We start from the raw sequence: 16,309 nt of genomic DNA on the forward strand, positions 1-16,309 counted from the left end.
AATTAATTGCATTGACATGAATGTTTTTCGGTGCTAAAATGGCGCGTTCTGTCAACCAATCATGATTTCTGTAATTCTGAACAATATTCGGAAAAACACATTCAATCAATTCATCTATCATTGCGCAATTGTACAAAAATTGTTCGGTACAGCGATCAATCCGTTGGTTCTGTCGATTTGTATTTTGCCGTCACCAATTTCTAACAATTGTTTTGAGAACTCATGGGCAGCTGGATCATTTTGTAGGTGAACACGCATATTAATGTTTAGTGTCAATTTTTGTAGATATCTCCAAAGAACTGATGACTTCAAGCAGGCATTTATTTCATCAGCAGGAGTTGATCGAGGAATGACAGGCAATGTTTGACGAAAATCCCCTGAAAGTAATATCAAAGCACCACCAAAAAGCTGTTGATTACCATGTAAATCTTGCATTGTTCGATTGAATGCTTCTAGTGATTTTTTATTCGCCATTGTACACTCATCCCATAAAATAATTGACGTTAATCGCAGAACTTTTGCCATAGCAGAATTTCTCGATATATTGCAAGTTGGAGTTTCAATCACCTGTACATTCAATGGCAATTTTAATGCAGAGTGTGCGGTCCGACCACCTTCTAATAATGTAGCAGCAATTCCCGAAGATGCAAGTGCTAGTGCAATTTTCTGATCTGATCGAATAGTCGCTAAAATCAATGATATAACGAACGTTTTACCTGTGCCACCAGGTGCATCCAAAAAATATAATCCACCTGCATTATTGGAAACGGCTTGCATGATTGTATCATATACATGTTTTTGCTGAATATTTAATTTGGTTATATTCGATTGTACAAATAAACGCAAATCATTACAGTTGAATTCCTGCTCACGTTGCAATTCACGATCAAACAAATCATGCATGGGACGATTTGGTGCGGTCATACCCAATTGTACTAATGCTTTATTTGCAATCGTTAGACATATATCTTCAATTATTATCAAAGCTTCGTTGCACATTTCCAAGGTAATCAACAAATCAGGATTTCTTGCATGATGACGCATACGAATTAAAATATCTTCTGCCATATAATTTTTATATTTGTTCCATAATTCAAGTGGATTTGATGGCATACATGTCGATAATATAATGGCAAATAGCATTCGTATTTGTTGTGGATGAGCTGACGTAGATGCATCATTAAGTGTTGAATCCCAATGTGCATCATCCTCCAACAAATGCAAGAGTTGACATGCTTCACGATATGTTTGACACAAATGACCGTCGACTGTTCTTAATTCTTGAAATGATTTTGGGCCATTGACGTTAACTAATAGCAATCGCAAATAAAAACACTCAGCATTGTTTGGATATACCGTATACATTCTCCCAATTGCATCTGTTTTGAAAATGCCTGAATGCCCATCGACTGCTGTTCCTTGTTTACGTCTTTGAAATTTTTTTGAAGACACATTCCATATAATACTGAGGCACTTCGGAATATAACAAATTTCTAGCAAATGTATCAGTTTCGCATAATTTGAAAAAAGCTGTCAACGTAGTCGCTGGTGGGTGTGCTGCTCTTTCCAATGCATTTGCTTCATTAAAATAAATACGTTGGCCATTCTCAAGATGCACAGCTAAGTGAACAACCACAGGATGTCTTTCGTGCATTGGAAACGACAGAATCCTCCAGACAGCTTCATTACTACTAATATAGCGCCCCAGTTGATACTGAGTAATTTCATCATTTCTATTATCACCAGCTACACCGAAAACAGCCATATCGCTCCCTTTATTTACATACTTGCAAATATATTTAATGGATTTGACTGAATTACAATACTCCACATTTATATGAGCCTTGAATATTTTCGATAATAATGGACAATACGGAACCACCCAACGATTATCAACTTCAACGTCCTGGTTACGCATTCTAATGTTTGCCGTTTTGCCATTATCATTAGGTGATCTACGTCTATACAACGGATATCCGTCATTGCCCGTTATTGTGTCTGAAGTCAATTGTCTTGGGTATCGTTTCGAACACTTTCCATCAATCATACATGGCGAATTCATATTTAGTTCACCGCACGGACCATGTATCATGTTTTTAACGACAACATCAAATAACTCAGGATCAACAGTTTGATCAGGAATTTCACCTGATATAACGTTATCGATTTGATCCGGAGTTATTTTATTTACCAGCCAAATTAATATATGTGCGTGCGGCAATCCCCTTTTTTGCCATTCGATTGAGTACATATGGCAACGCACCTCTCCAAATACACTTAATTTCACAATTAAATCCATAAGTGCTGTCAATTTTCGCCGAAAAACACGTGCTGTAATGTCATGACGATCAGTTGTCGACTGGCCTTCAAATAAATTGTTCTTGATGTCATCCCACTGCGGATTACATGTAAATGTAATGAACAGATCCGGTCGACCGTATTTTCGTACATAAGACATTGCGTCTTGTGCATATTCGTTCATATGCCGTGGGCTACCAATATACGAAGATGGCAATATAGTTAAACGTCCGATGTCATTAACATTAGCATCATTCGCTATCGCATCTTGCAAATGAATATATTCTTCGGATCTTAATTTTGCTTGGTTGAAACGAATAAAATTAAGACGTTCAGTCTCTATTTTGGCATACATATCAACGATGTACTGATGATATAGTTTACCACATTTTAAGATATAATTTTGTTCTTGTGGACGAATCATCAATCGATACGAATAAAAATTCATGGCACTAACTTTTTTCTGTATATGTAGACCTGATAATAATTACAAAATGTGACTTTAGAAAGTTGTAGAAATGAAATGTCAACACACTAAAAATAGGTCATTTATTTACCTGTTCGTGGATCAATCATTGGTATATTGATATGGTAACCATCGTCACCTTTCCAATGCAATATTGGGTACTGTAATGCATCGTAACTACGATGAAGTTCGTCGAAACACGTTGCAATTGCTCATTTCTACGATGAAGTACAATATCACGGGATTGAAACTGATCACCAAGAATTACAATTGCAACCTCATCAATTGTTGGTGCATTAAATCGCCTTGCATGCTCTCCAAAAGGTGTTCTATCAGCTCTTATTACGATTTTGTGATTATCAGTTGGCATACGATCGAGAGCAATTTTAAACAATTGAACTAATGCGTTATGCTGATGGAAAAACCTTTGTAGCTCACGAATAATTTCTCGTCTTGTATTCGAAACAATTGCACAACGTTGATCCAATTCACGATTTTCATCACCAATAAAATAAATTTGCAAAAATTGATGATCAGCGTCGGGGTATGGCAATAACGAACCAGCTTGATGATAAATCTGGCCCTGAATCTGTAACATGTATACAATTTTAGGTAAATCTTATATCAGTTTTTTTTTAAATATACTTTATGCTTCAGATTGATACAAACATGGAATAATCCTGTTGAAGTATTTACCTTAAACGTCGGCATAAAATTATCTCTAATAATTTTAGTTGCACCAAAAGAAGTCATTTGAAATGCCGAATTGTATTGTTGAATATGACTCAGAAAGTGCTTCGACGCTTGCGATGTCCCAAAAATAAATGAATACAATGGTTCGGGTGGAGTTTCTAATGCTGGCAATCTCACTTTGCCATTAGCACAACACATGCCGGGTGTTTCACCTCGAAAGTTAGCCGCATCACAATGTGGACATATTGCGTCCATCATTCCAATGTATCCATACATACTATAATCAATCTGACTGTTGTAATTAAAAGCAGCACGCATCATTTCAGCCAAAACAGCACGACGTATTCGTGATGGCCGTGCAAGATTCAGTACAGGTACTGGGTTAACAAATCTATTGCGTGCATTACGTTCACGCTGCGATGCATTAGCTTGTGCGCGTTCATCTGCAGTCTGTGATCGTCTTAGTAATGCCACATCATTTGCATTACGCGTTCGCCGACCTATATTTGCTCGTCTGGCTGGTGGCATTTTTCCCGTATGCACATATGTTTTCGCTTAAAAATCGAAAAAAAAAATTAGAACAAAAAAAAAACAAATTCCCAAGAAGCTGTCGCATATGATGCCATGTGAAATCATATACGGCAACTTAGAAAAGTATACATAAATTCAGGACTCACCGTTTGTATGAATGCACTGCAAATGCAATTATGTGAAAAGAAATTTATCGCTGATAATATGATTTAATCAAACCACGTCCAAAATGAATTGACGGCATGAATGACATAACAACGTGCTTGTCCTGTCAACAAAACTTCAAAAAAGTTTCTGTGAAAAAAGTTTCTATTGAATTCATTTATTACAAAAAATGTGACAAATGAGGAACCGACGAACTAAATATGCGACCAAATCCTAAGCATTTGGTTTGGATAGGTGAGCCCGTTCTTGAGTTATGGAATTACAACGAAAAGTGGCATTGATTTTTATATATATAGATTTATTGCCATCCAAATAAATATAGGATTGAATACAAATAGTAGTCGTGCGAGTATGGGCGGTCTTAGAGCTAAAAGCGATCTTTTACAGACAAACTTTGGATGAACTAGGTTTTGAAGGAGCAACATTTGTGCAGGTAGACCGTGCACAGCATCAAAATTATAAATTTATCTTAGTTATAATGAATAAAAGTAACAACAAATATTTATAATGAAAAACCAGATAGTTAATAGTTAATGGAAAATTTTTAAACAAATAAAAACTACTCATTGCTAGCCAATAGGTTTTTGAAATATTGGATGTCTGATATCTTCCTGTATTGTTTTAAAATCAAGGCTATTTATTTAATATCGTCCACACGTTTTAATTTCATTGAAATATTTTGAACTTTTGTTGTTAACTGTACAAGATAAACGTTGGACAATTAGAAGAATAATGATGATGATTTGTTGACGTTGTTTGTTTGAATTTTTACGATCTTTGCAAAAACTGTGTCGGATACAGATTACTCTAGAAGTGAAAAACCATCTTGATCTTCGGGCTTTTAACATCATGTTCTATTTTAATAAATAAACTAATTGTGGCAACAAAATTAAGAATATAACTATATGACTTTAAAAAGAAATAAACTGAAAAAATTGAAATTCAATAGTTCAACAAAGATTAGATAGATTGTTATTGCTAACCAGTCTCCCTTAACGCTCCCTTATTTTATTGTCCTAAGCGATTGCTACCAATACTAGTATTGTTATTTCGTCACGCAAAAAGAACTAAATGGATATTTACAATGTGAATTCACACAACGTATAGTTTATATCTCAATTTTATGTTCACATGGGATCATTTTCGATTTTTAGCGAGCGGAACAGATTAGAATGAAAAGTCTAAAGTTGAATACATAAAAGCTCATACTCATACGATATTTACGTACTCAACATATTTTCAAACGCTCTCTACAATACAAAAATTTCGTTCCCATTGCAGAACGATGGGTGGTATTTTGCAAAATGGACGGCCTCGTATCAGCCGCAACACGCTCGAATGGAGAGAAAATAAAAATCGTACGGGAATAAATCTCGAACGAGAGCCGTATAAGTTGCAACTATGTATACCGAATACCTACCCGCTAGCAACATCGTATCGGAATTCCGAATCTCCCGAATTGATAAAACATTTTTTTTAAACAATTTCGCCTGTAGTAAATTTCGTGTTCCGTAAAATTGAGTTTTCATAAATTCGCAGCCTGTCCTAATTCCAGTTTAGGTTGTATTTTTATAATAACTTTAGTGAGGACGATTTTTGCTGAATTGTTTCAACAATTTTTCACGCGTATTTTCGGTATCGCTCGACTAGTTTCGGACCCACCTGGAGTCTTGAATCACATGTTGATGAGGCGTTGGCGACTAGAGGAGAACTAGTCGGGCAATTCCGATAAATGCGTGAGTAAACAGCTTTGAATAAATTAAATGAGGTTCTGTTTATTTGATATTTTAGTTCCAGAAATTAACTAATTACATTTGTGGAACGCGCTTTGTATTTTCGTCTATGACATAATAGGCATTAAATCATGTTAGATATCTACCTTTACTGTTTGTTTGAATTTCGAGACTGGAAAGCAACGTTAATTAATTTGCTCGGATTTCCATACCTAATGCCCTAATTTTAAACTACTAGGTATGTTCTGACGTTTTGATGTTTAGATAGTTTGTTACTTGCAGTTTACAATTCGAGTGGAATGGTAAAAGAGAGTCCGTATCTAATTATTATTTTGAAGATTATATGAGAAAATTTTCAATTTAAGACTGCACCGAGAGCCGAGTCGTTGAGGTATCCACGCCAAATCCACAGACCGTAACGTGTCACGGCTTCAATGTAGGGTAGGGCATTGAGTGATCCACGAATGTTGGCTTTGTCCTAAGTCTAGGTGTATTTATGCATGTAAATGTTTGTGTTACGAACCGCGCAAAATTTCTTAATGCGGGAAACAAATTAATATTGATCATTAAAGCTAGATATTGTAAGACTATTTACTAAGTAAAATATGATCGGGCATGACTTCTCCATGCAATTTTTTCCAACATTATTAAATCCACGTCTCCGTTGGCGAAGTTTCAAATATCACCTCAAGGTACACAGTTTATAGGCCGACCTGCGTTTGAATTCATGGCCGAAATGATACCGTCTCAATTTTATGTTCGGATATCGTAAAATAGCAGAATACAGGCAACCTTCACGGACCTTGTTTCAAATAATTTTATATTACACTTTTTAGATGGGAAATATTAAAGTTTATTGTTAATAAATTTTGACAGGCAAAGTTATGCTTGAATAAATTTAAAGTATAAAGTAAAGTATTCACTTTAACGAAGAGTTATTATTCATAATTATTAGATAAAAATTATATTCCCGATACAATATAAAGCAAATACAAAAATATGCTGTAAACCATGCCTACTAACGTTAATTAATTCAATGTTATCAAAGAACACCACTATTACATAAATATATTTTGGCACAGAAAATAATGGCTCTTGACATTTTTCAGAATACCTTACGTCAATATCAATTACGTTGAGGTAACGCGACACCCCTGGAATGCAGGATCACGAACCCAATTCAGATAGAAACCGTAAACAGATCGAGATAGGGCTGCCACTGAACGCTTTCTATCTATGTTTGAACCAGGATTTTTTCCTGCGAATCGACGTTGTGTCAACAGTTGCTCTTGATTGGATTTTTAGATGGCTCTGGTGTTAAAAATAAGATTAACGAAACTGGGGGTGATAATAAACTGAAACACTGGCCTACTTTGGTTGGTCTGCATTATAATGTTAACGCCCAATGGATAAGAAATTAAAAAAGAATTCGCTATTAATATTTTTCTTTTTCTTTTCAAGCTTCTTTCTCCCACATTAATGCAATGAAATCTACAGTTTCCACACAGTCCAGAGCGGTACTTTTTGAAGTTTTGCAGAAGGTGTCAATCTCACCCTGCCATCTCCGGCTACTACTATCACCATCTTAATGATTTGAATATCATTTATCTATCCAGTTGTTACATGTAACATGTCCATAGCAACTATAAATATTTATGAATAAAGTGTATTTATCGTTCTCTATTCAAATACCCAGCAGAACTAATATTTAAACAAGACTATTTCTTGTATGCAAAAATTGCGCTATTTAAAATTCTTTGTAACTCATATGGCAAACGTATCGATTTGACGATTCCTCTGTGAGTTAAAAACATTCAAAGATTTCTTTGAAATACACTCTCAGTCACTTGTCTGGCTTGCATTTGTTTGATATTGAAATAGAAAGAAATACATGACAAAAATACAATTTTCTTTGATATTTACCATGGAACTGAAAACTGGAGAGTCAACTTGAGCATTTGAATACACAAGAAGATTAGCTCTATCTCTGCCTAATAGTGAGCGACAACAGTATTTACTAATTTTTCTTGAATATATTTTTGGATAGAAGGCGTAGTCTTATGTTTCTTACACCCATGCTACCTGCTCTTATGCTTGGCCTTTTAGCTGAGTGGTAGAGGTCACCACGACAACCCTACTGAGGGCGACTTGTCGTGGATTTCCCCGTATAGGACGAGCATAAGTGTGATCCACAAAAACTTGTTCTGAGTCTGAGTGTCTTTGTACCCGTGAGTTGAATGTTTGTGAAACCACCCGCGACACATGGATTAAATTGCTTATAGGGGGAGTCACTTTTTTGAAAAAAAAATGTATTTTCGCTGACTCAGCTGAATAATTTACCAATGACCTGCAGAATACGATTATCATCTTACATATCATATGTCTCTACAAACCAAAACTCTCCATATTTGCAATCCTAAGAATTATTTCTTAGTAGGTAGAATTCAAATTGATAGTTCCGTAATTATCCTACTCGTAATCAGTTTGATTATAACTACTTTCGGTAAACAATTTTCAATGACACATATTTCACGAATGTCAATTTTGACATTGTATTTCCTTCATATGATTTATTACGAGTGTCATAACTCATTCATACTGAAAACCAATAATTTATTGTCGATCTAATTACGTTGAACAAACAAGAACGTCGATATGAAATTAGTTTCGAATTTAATTCTAATGTTTCATAAAACATGTAGTTGTTTGCTAAGTTTGTAAATTAAATATTCAAATTCAAATATTAAAAATAATATGTTTTGTTTACATAAATAAGTTTTCCTATATAATTTTCCTTCTTTGTCCCAATAATTTTTGTGACACGTTTTGAAATTATTATGATAATACAAAAGCAAAAACAAAGTAACTCAAAATATGTCCTAATCTCCGTTTCAGTTTATGACAAATACAAGAACACTATACAAGCAATTTAGTACTAACAATGTTTTGAACTACACTTGCATTACCTACACTTGCAAATACAAAAAAAAAACAACCCGATCTCGCTACTACCAAAAACAATCGACACTAGGTTAAACAAAGACCAATTAACAGAAAACCGATTTCGTAAACGCACATACTGTACTGATGTGCTGTAAACAAACGGAATTTAAATTAGCTCTCTAGAAGAGTGATTACCTAGGAAAGAATACAAGCTTAATGAAATTTGCGTGTTTTTGAATGCAGTGACGAGTGAAACACGTAGTTTGTCGGTCTTTACCTGGGACTAGCCCGCTACACGTGCCTGTATACCAGGTTATACAGAACCGATCGAATCACTGAAGCTCGATGTATCCCAGGGAAAACCATGAACTGTCTTGAAATCAGTAACAGTAAATACTAATGTTTCATAGCTTTATAGACAGTTATTGCAAGCGTTCTTCCTAAATAAACAAACGTCTTATCTTAAACCGCAAATGATGTTGTTGTCATGAACTCAAAATAGTTTAACTTAAAAGTGAACAAAAAATAGTATAAACATGCTAATAATCTTATGGCTACTTACTAAAATAAAATTATCAATGATGTATTGAGCCTTATTTAAGAAGCCCCTTTCAATAAATTCGAGTAATAAAACAAACCTAGCCTAATAAATCACGCAAAATTCAAAATTGCTTATAAATCCAAATCACATCCAATAAAACCTAATCGACCGTTCATCATTTCAAATGTTAGATAATATTTAACCGTAGATTAAAATTTGTTTTATTATTAATATCGAAGCAAATCAGTTACCTACATAAATTGTTCGTATCCCAAACAGTTGGGGCTAATTGGAAACCTGAGATAAATTGTTTGATATTCTTCTTCTGAAGTTCACTGATCCAATTTATTGTGAAGACTTAAATAACCTGCTGTTAAGGCTTGTTTTCATAGTTTAAAATACCTCTGTTATTTTATTCGAATCTTGTTCGATTTTATTCGGCTTATTCGTATTGAGGCGAGAGTTTTAACTAATAGTACATCTATTAATCATCAATTTGCATTTTTTTTTAAAAACCTTTTCTTTTAAGGTTACGCACACGTAATCTCTAAAATCAGGAGTTTAACAATTACCTTAATATTAAAATAATGTCTCAAGAAACAATTTTCACACTACACCCACAGTTTTCTGAGAGGTCAATCAATCAAATCTCTTTATAAATCTAGACCACAATTTTGTTTCACAAAAATTCGTTGTTAGAAACAAGGGAAAACCTATTGACACAGACAACTCCAAAGTAAAATACTCAAAACTTTCAAACGTTGATGAAATGGGAGTCATTTGTTTTAATGATACTACAGAAACAAGGACATCAGATCAAGCACAAAATATTGACAATGTAAATGAATCTTATTCACAATCTGACGCGCGTCGTTACAAAACTCTTCCCCTTAAAAGTTAAATTGTACTTTTCACTTTTGATTAAACTAAACAAAGCCTGATCGTGGCGCTCGTTAATTTGAGTGTTGGCCCATCGAAATTATAATAGTCTATTCAGTGGAGATCTTATCACAAATACTCAGAGCCTGAGATAGCCAATTCCAGTCTGTAAGAAACAGTTAATCTTAGTAATAATTGTTTTATTGGAGTTTAGAAAGGTTTTATTTCAAATTAAATATTTAGCAGTTGTTATTATGAAAATCAAATATTTTACAGGGGCCGAATTACATACCCGCACTAAGTAATTTAAAGTATTTAACCTTTTATCGCCGCGGAGATTCACAAATATTCCAATCACATGCTCAAGACAAACATATCACACACATACTTGTCCTACGCAGTAAAAAATCGCGCGTCCAATCGTTTTACACTTTACCCTACTAAGCTAGTGGACTGCTGATCTGTTGCCTAAAAACATATTTCAAAAATGCTGTCATCATTGTTACAGAACGCCTGAATGTCCTATACGAGAGGAACTGGACACGACTGGTTCACGAGCAACTCCGCAAGTTCGAGTCCTCAATCGTGGCGGCAGCGAGGCAGTCACCCGAAGCACAACCTCCAGAGCTGGCCATGGACTCCAAGTGGACCTTTTCCGGAGCTCTGATATATTGTATCACACTCATTACTACTATAGGTAAGGCTGATGATCAGAGCATCAAGATACTCGTATTTCGTCGAGTTTGGAATTAAAATGTTTACTTTGTGACTCCAAAGAAATCTTTAAACATAAAATAGATAGCAAAAAAAGTGTTTCGCCATACACGTGTATGTCGTGTATGACGAAACACTTTTTTTGCTATCTATTTTATTTATATCTTAAAATACTACATTTTAATTAAGTTTTCTCCCTGGTAATTCCTCTTCATATTGTTGCTGAGTCAAAAGTCTCAAATAACATTGTCCATAGATTTAACTAACAAATACATTTCTCCAACTTTAGGAATATGGTCTATATTTTTACTTTTGTGACTTATTTTTCATCTGTCCTTAGGATATGGTAATGTCTCTCCACGGACCGCGGCAGGACGAGCAGCAACAGTGGCATATGCTGCAGCAGGAGTGCCCCTCACATTGGCATGCCTCGCAGGACTCGGGGCCTCACTAGCCAGACTGGCACGTCTGGCATGGCTGAGAGCTACTAAGAGAAAAGTTCCCAATACTTGGAGAAAGGAAGGAGAAGTAAGTAGATTAAGAACCCCCTCCCTCCTCACTACCAAGGAATAAGGTGTAAAAAAATGTATTTAGGTTACCTAAAGCAGTTCAGCCAAATAAATTCCATTATAAATAGACTTGAAATTTATTGGTGTCTTCGCAGTGATAAATTACCTTAAACAATTGACGGAGAATCTAGATTCTGATTTAGTTTTGTAATTAATTTATAAATTACTTATAATCTCGAGCTTACTTTTCGTGATATTCACTTTGAGGTGGTTTTATCAAATCACTGTCATATTCCTCAAAATGCTGTTCAGTTGAATACTAGGAACTGTAAAAGGTTTTTGGTGACACACATGACTGTATAAACACTGTAACAGCCTATTAATGTCCCGAGGCAAGCCCTCGTAATGAACAATGAGATGTAGTTGGCCTAACGACTGCTCTAACGGCCGCTTGTAATTATAAAACCGCGCAGAGATTTCCAAAAACACACATGTGGCATCCTCAGATATAAAATTAGGCATAATGTTAAGCGACAAACATTCATGAAAGTACTTTCGGATAATTTTATTGAAGCCCTCAACTGCTCCGTATTGGACATAGCCAGCGTTTTGAGGGTTCCGTACCCAAAGTATCCAAGTAAAAAAGGGACCTATTAATGTGGGTCCAGGTAACCATGCTGTATCTCATGAACCACGATAGCTAGTCTTGAAATAATCAAAGATGATGTATTTTTACTAATGCCTTGACAAATACTTATGATAAATATTGAGGTTAACCCGTTATAAATTTGTTGGTGAATGGTAAATAAATTTGAGGTTCCATCCAAAACTTTACCCCATAGGTCTTCATCTTTAGCATATTTCTACGGAACACTCTGTGTTGCGAGCCGGACTCGCACTTGATAAGTAGTTTTTTACATAAATCCACGGGCAAATACAATTTTATTACATTTCCTGGACAAAAAATCTGACTAATTTTATTTTTGTTAACAGCCTGAAAACTATCTGCAACTACATGAGCAACAGCGTCTGCTTCCCCAGCCGGCTGAGCACAACCAGTACACATCCTTTCCACCAAGGTCACACAGGTCACCTGGAACAGTAAAGGCAAGGGCCGGAGACCGAGGCCAGTACTCGCAGGTCTTTGAGAGAGCCCCATCCAGTCCAAGGGCAGCCACCTTAGGTAGAGTCAAGCGCAGTGCCTTGGTTGATGGTAAGTTTTAAATAACATTAAGTGACCTATTTGTTTTAAGAATTTCTTCATAAGAATGTCCTTTTGGATTTGTGCAACTGAAATTAATAAAACATTTTGATTTTGTTAAGAATCATTCATCCTTAAGACAGGTCATTTGTTTTACTGTCGTATCTATAATAAAATAAGTTTAAAATGCAAAATAGGTCGGTACTGCGATAGATTTTAAATTCATAGTTGGACACTTCATTTCCGTTATGTTAGCATATCTTTGGCCAATCTTTACAAGTGGATCTTCCTTAGCAACTTTAAACAGATCTTTTAACTTTTCTCTTACAAATTTACATTTTTATTCCGACATTCTATAAAATTAAACGTTTTTTCTACTACTCTTTTATACTTTAGTATTCTTAAATTCTGTATTGTTTTTTATCAGAACCTCATACATCATCAGCTCTACAAACTCAAACATTAGATCGGAAGAAGACCGTCGGCAGTACCAAATGTTTGGCCACAGTCCATGGTCCTGCAAGAGGAAGAAGCAGGTCTACTATCCAGAGGCCGAGAGGAGCTGTTATAGAACAACTGATTGCTGAAGAGTGCGGAGAGCTTCAGCTAAATAGAAGTGATGATGAGCTTGATGACTCGGAAGATCCTGATGAATCGTAAGTGCTTTTCTTCCTATATGATGGCCTCTTTCCATTGTTTCATAAATTAAAAAGAAAGATTCTGTTCCCATTGTGTCGTAAATAAAAGAAAAATAATATTGCTGATGTAAAAATAAATTTAATAAAGGTAGTTTTTTGTGGCTTATTATAAAGTCAGGTTTACTTTCTAGTTAGCATGTTAATTATCTTTGATCAGCACACAGCGACGTCCGATTTACAAGCCAAAACAAAAGCTATCCATCATGTAAAATACATTGTTAATTTGTTACGTTCATGTATTATTCACCCCTACGTGTAATTGTTTATCAAAATGTATAATATTTTCATAATTGGATAGTCAGCTTTTATTTTTCGATCGTGTTTTATTTTAGTTTTTATTGTTCGCAGAGTTTGTCCCCACGATACGCCGTCTCGAGTGCCTTTGATTTGGAATGAAGAGAACCACAAAGTGAAGAGTTGTACTGTGCCTAGCAGTAGCGCGTCGACCAGCGTTCAGCATCACATCCACCATGGCATCGAACATTGCCACATACCAGTCGGGATCGTGCTATTCCTTCTCCTCGCCTACATCTGTGTCGGCGCCGCCATCTTCTCCGCTTGGGAGAACTGGAGCTTCCTCGACGCTGCGTACTTCTGTTTCATAGCGCTAGCCACCATAGGCTTCGGGGATTTCGTCCCCACCAGCTTTTTAACAAGTAAACAAAGCACAGAACATACTAGAAGCGAATACGTGCAGATGATAGCGTGTTGTGCGTACTTGGTTTTTGGACTCATTTTGATAGCCATGTCGTTTAGTCTTCTACAGGATGAAGTAGTTTCTCGGTGTTCGCAGTTAGCTAATAGTCTAGGACTCTCTCGTCAATGACAGTACGAGAAGAGCGATTGTAGCTCAACAGATAACCATTTAAGAATGTTATGATCGTTATTGTAAGCAATTGATTTAGGATCCACATCATTTAATTTCCTCATTGGATCCATTTCTTTAATATCGTACCCCATGTTATCATTGTATCATAAATGAAAATTATTTTCTCATATCTACACAGAATAGTAATGGTAATTTGAATAAAGAACAAAATTTGAAAAAAAAAACTTTTTACGGAATTTGTACTCGAAAATGAAAGAGGTTTGTGATGTAAATAATTTATAAAACTATTTATAAAAGCAAGGCTGAAATTGTAATGAAACAATAAAATTGTGTTGAACTAAACCTTGTTTTTTTTTTCTTTTATAACCCAAAGACCAACAGCAAAGAATGTAAGTAGAGATCTGAAAAGATTTATACTGATTGTCCTTACAACCCAGCGTCTAATTGAAACACACAAATAGCCCGAGCAAACCAGTGTATTTCGGCCACAAGGGGATCAAAACAATTCTGAACACATTACACTAGTTAACTGGACGACTAAATTCCCCGATTTTCCTCGGTAAAATCGTCCCAGGGGGCCTATACCCACCTCTTAAAGAAAGAGTGTCGCCGTTGTACGAGGGAGATGCCGCTCTACATCGCGTAGATTGCCATCTCGCTATCTCGCTTCCACAGCTGAAACGGTCTTATTTTAAGGGTGAATATTTGACCCCCTGGTGGGATTACATGCGGTCCAATACGGTTGGCCTTGAACTGGGTGCTGTCCTAAAAGCTATAAAGTTGGAAGGAATTTAAATAAAAAGGGAATACGACATCATTCCTTTTCTTTGTTGCAAGATAAAATACATTCTTTCAAATACTCCACAGTTTGTAGGTATATAGAAAAATATATAAGTTACTATCTCAAAATACTCTGATACAAATATTGAGAGAAGAAAAGTACCTTCCTTAAAAATATTTTCACGTTTGACTGAATTCTCGGTATCGTACAGGTCACCACGACAATAACTGTAGGTACTTGAAGTGTCGCTGGTTTGACCTTAGCATGTGACAAGCATAATGTGTCTTAGTTAAATCTAGATGACTTTGTGTAAGTGTGTGTGTTATCTGTTCCGGTGAAACTTCTGCAGCGCAACGATTAGCTTTATTGCAGTAAGTCACCTTTTTTAATATACTTTTTTCATCATGTACTGCCTACTAACAATTATGACATGTAGTGTTGACACTATGCAATTTAGTTTTTTCTTCCTTAAAAATATTTTAGCTTTACTTGCTGTTTTATTGGACAAAGAATCAGGACACGTGTTAGTCAGTACGCATTTTTTTACCATCGCCAGAAATCTCTGACATCGTTTTTGGATAATGGAAGAGCATTAACGTTGTTATGAGTTTATTTATCCCGCTTTTTAGATGTTAGAGCATATGGTTTCATATGAAACTAAACTATTCGTCACATTATTTTTTGAGAGTCGGTCTTAATAGAGTAAAAGCAGAATTAATAAATTTCAAAAAATAATACTTGCAATTAAATAGAGAGGAAACATACTTTACAGTAACAAAAACAGATCTCAAAATTGATTTGAATCTGCTTTTCCGATATTATTGGGCCCAGTAAAGTAAAGGCTTGATATTTTTTCAGTCCTGTCCCAAAAACAGAAAGTTTCAGTGTTGTAAGAATGAAAATTCTTACAACAATAAAAAAGACTGGTAGCCAAGCCAAAAAAAACTCGATAAAAAAAGAAACAGTTGAAAGCCAGTACGATAGACGATCAATGTTTACCAAACTCTTTAGTCTAACTTCGACTTTCGAGTGTACTCTCACCGTCGACTGAGTAACAATGGTTCTTGCCAATAAAACGCGAAATTTCAAATGCAAACGGATGAATAAAACAGTATTCACCCGAGGCGTCAATCCAATCGAGAAACTCGCGAAACTAGTTGGAAATTCCTAAATATTACGGAGCCCACCTGTTTTCTCTGCGGAAACTCAATAAAACTTTTGAATGCAACCTTTGGTGACGTTAACTTTGCAGACTTGACGAAAGGTTTCAAAGATTTATGAACCAACAATGTGATAATTAGTTGGGACTTAATGGAACTTTGTCTTAA

At 35.5% G+C, this 16,309-nt stretch overlaps 2 protein-coding genes across 2 annotated transcripts; one reads left to right on the forward strand and one right to left on the reverse strand.

Annotated features, from left to right (window-relative positions):
• Window positions 1–2,870: 2,870 nt before the first annotated feature.
• Window positions 2,871–4,239, reverse strand: LOC113493102. The gene is made up of 3 exons (XM_026870922.1): window positions 4,135–4,239; window positions 3,461–4,011; window positions 2,871–3,353 (listed from the first exon to the last, which is right to left on the reverse strand). The coding sequence occupies exons 2-3, from the start codon at window positions 3,983–3,985 to the stop codon at window positions 2,871–2,873; spliced, it is 1,008 nt and encodes a 335-aa protein (XP_026726723.1). The 5' UTR covers window positions 3,986–4,011; window positions 4,135–4,239.
• A 1,199-nt stretch (window positions 4,240–5,438) lies between these two features.
• Window positions 5,439–14,450, forward strand: LOC113493104. The gene is made up of 6 exons (XM_026870924.1): window positions 5,439–5,445; window positions 10,695–10,946; window positions 11,304–11,491; window positions 12,466–12,685; window positions 13,101–13,329; window positions 13,720–14,450. The coding sequence occupies exons 1-6, from the start codon at window positions 5,439–5,441 to the stop codon at window positions 14,195–14,197; spliced, it is 1,374 nt and encodes a 457-aa protein (XP_026726725.1). The 3' UTR covers window positions 14,198–14,450.
• Window positions 14,451–16,309: the final 1,859 nt, after the last annotated feature.

This window comes from Trichoplusia ni, chromosome 4 (assembly GCF_003590095.1).
Source record: "Trichoplusia ni isolate ovarian cell line Hi5 chromosome 4, tn1, whole genome shotgun sequence".
Classification (NCBI taxonomy): Eukaryota; Metazoa; Arthropoda; class Insecta; order Lepidoptera; family Noctuidae; genus Trichoplusia; species Trichoplusia ni.

Excerpts from the sequence above, each read along its gene's own strand:
- LOC113493102 (XM_026870922.1), bottom strand. The coding sequence starts at position 3,985 with ATGCCACCAGCCAGACGAGCAAATATAGGTCGGCGAACGCGTAATGCA. Across the intron at positions 3,354-3,460 it reads ATTTTATGCCGACGTTTAAG|ATTCAGGGCCAGATTTATCA; the intron begins GTAAATACTTCA and ends TACATGTTACAG.
- LOC113493104 (XM_026870924.1), top strand. Across the intron at positions 12,686-13,100 it reads GCGCAGTGCCTTGGTTGATG|AACCTCATACATCATCAGCT; the intron begins GTAAGTTTTAAA and ends GTTTTTTATCAG. Across the intron at positions 13,330-13,719 it reads TCGGAAGATCCTGATGAATC|AGTTTGTCCCCACGATACGC; the intron begins GTAAGTGCTTTT and ends TATTGTTCGCAG.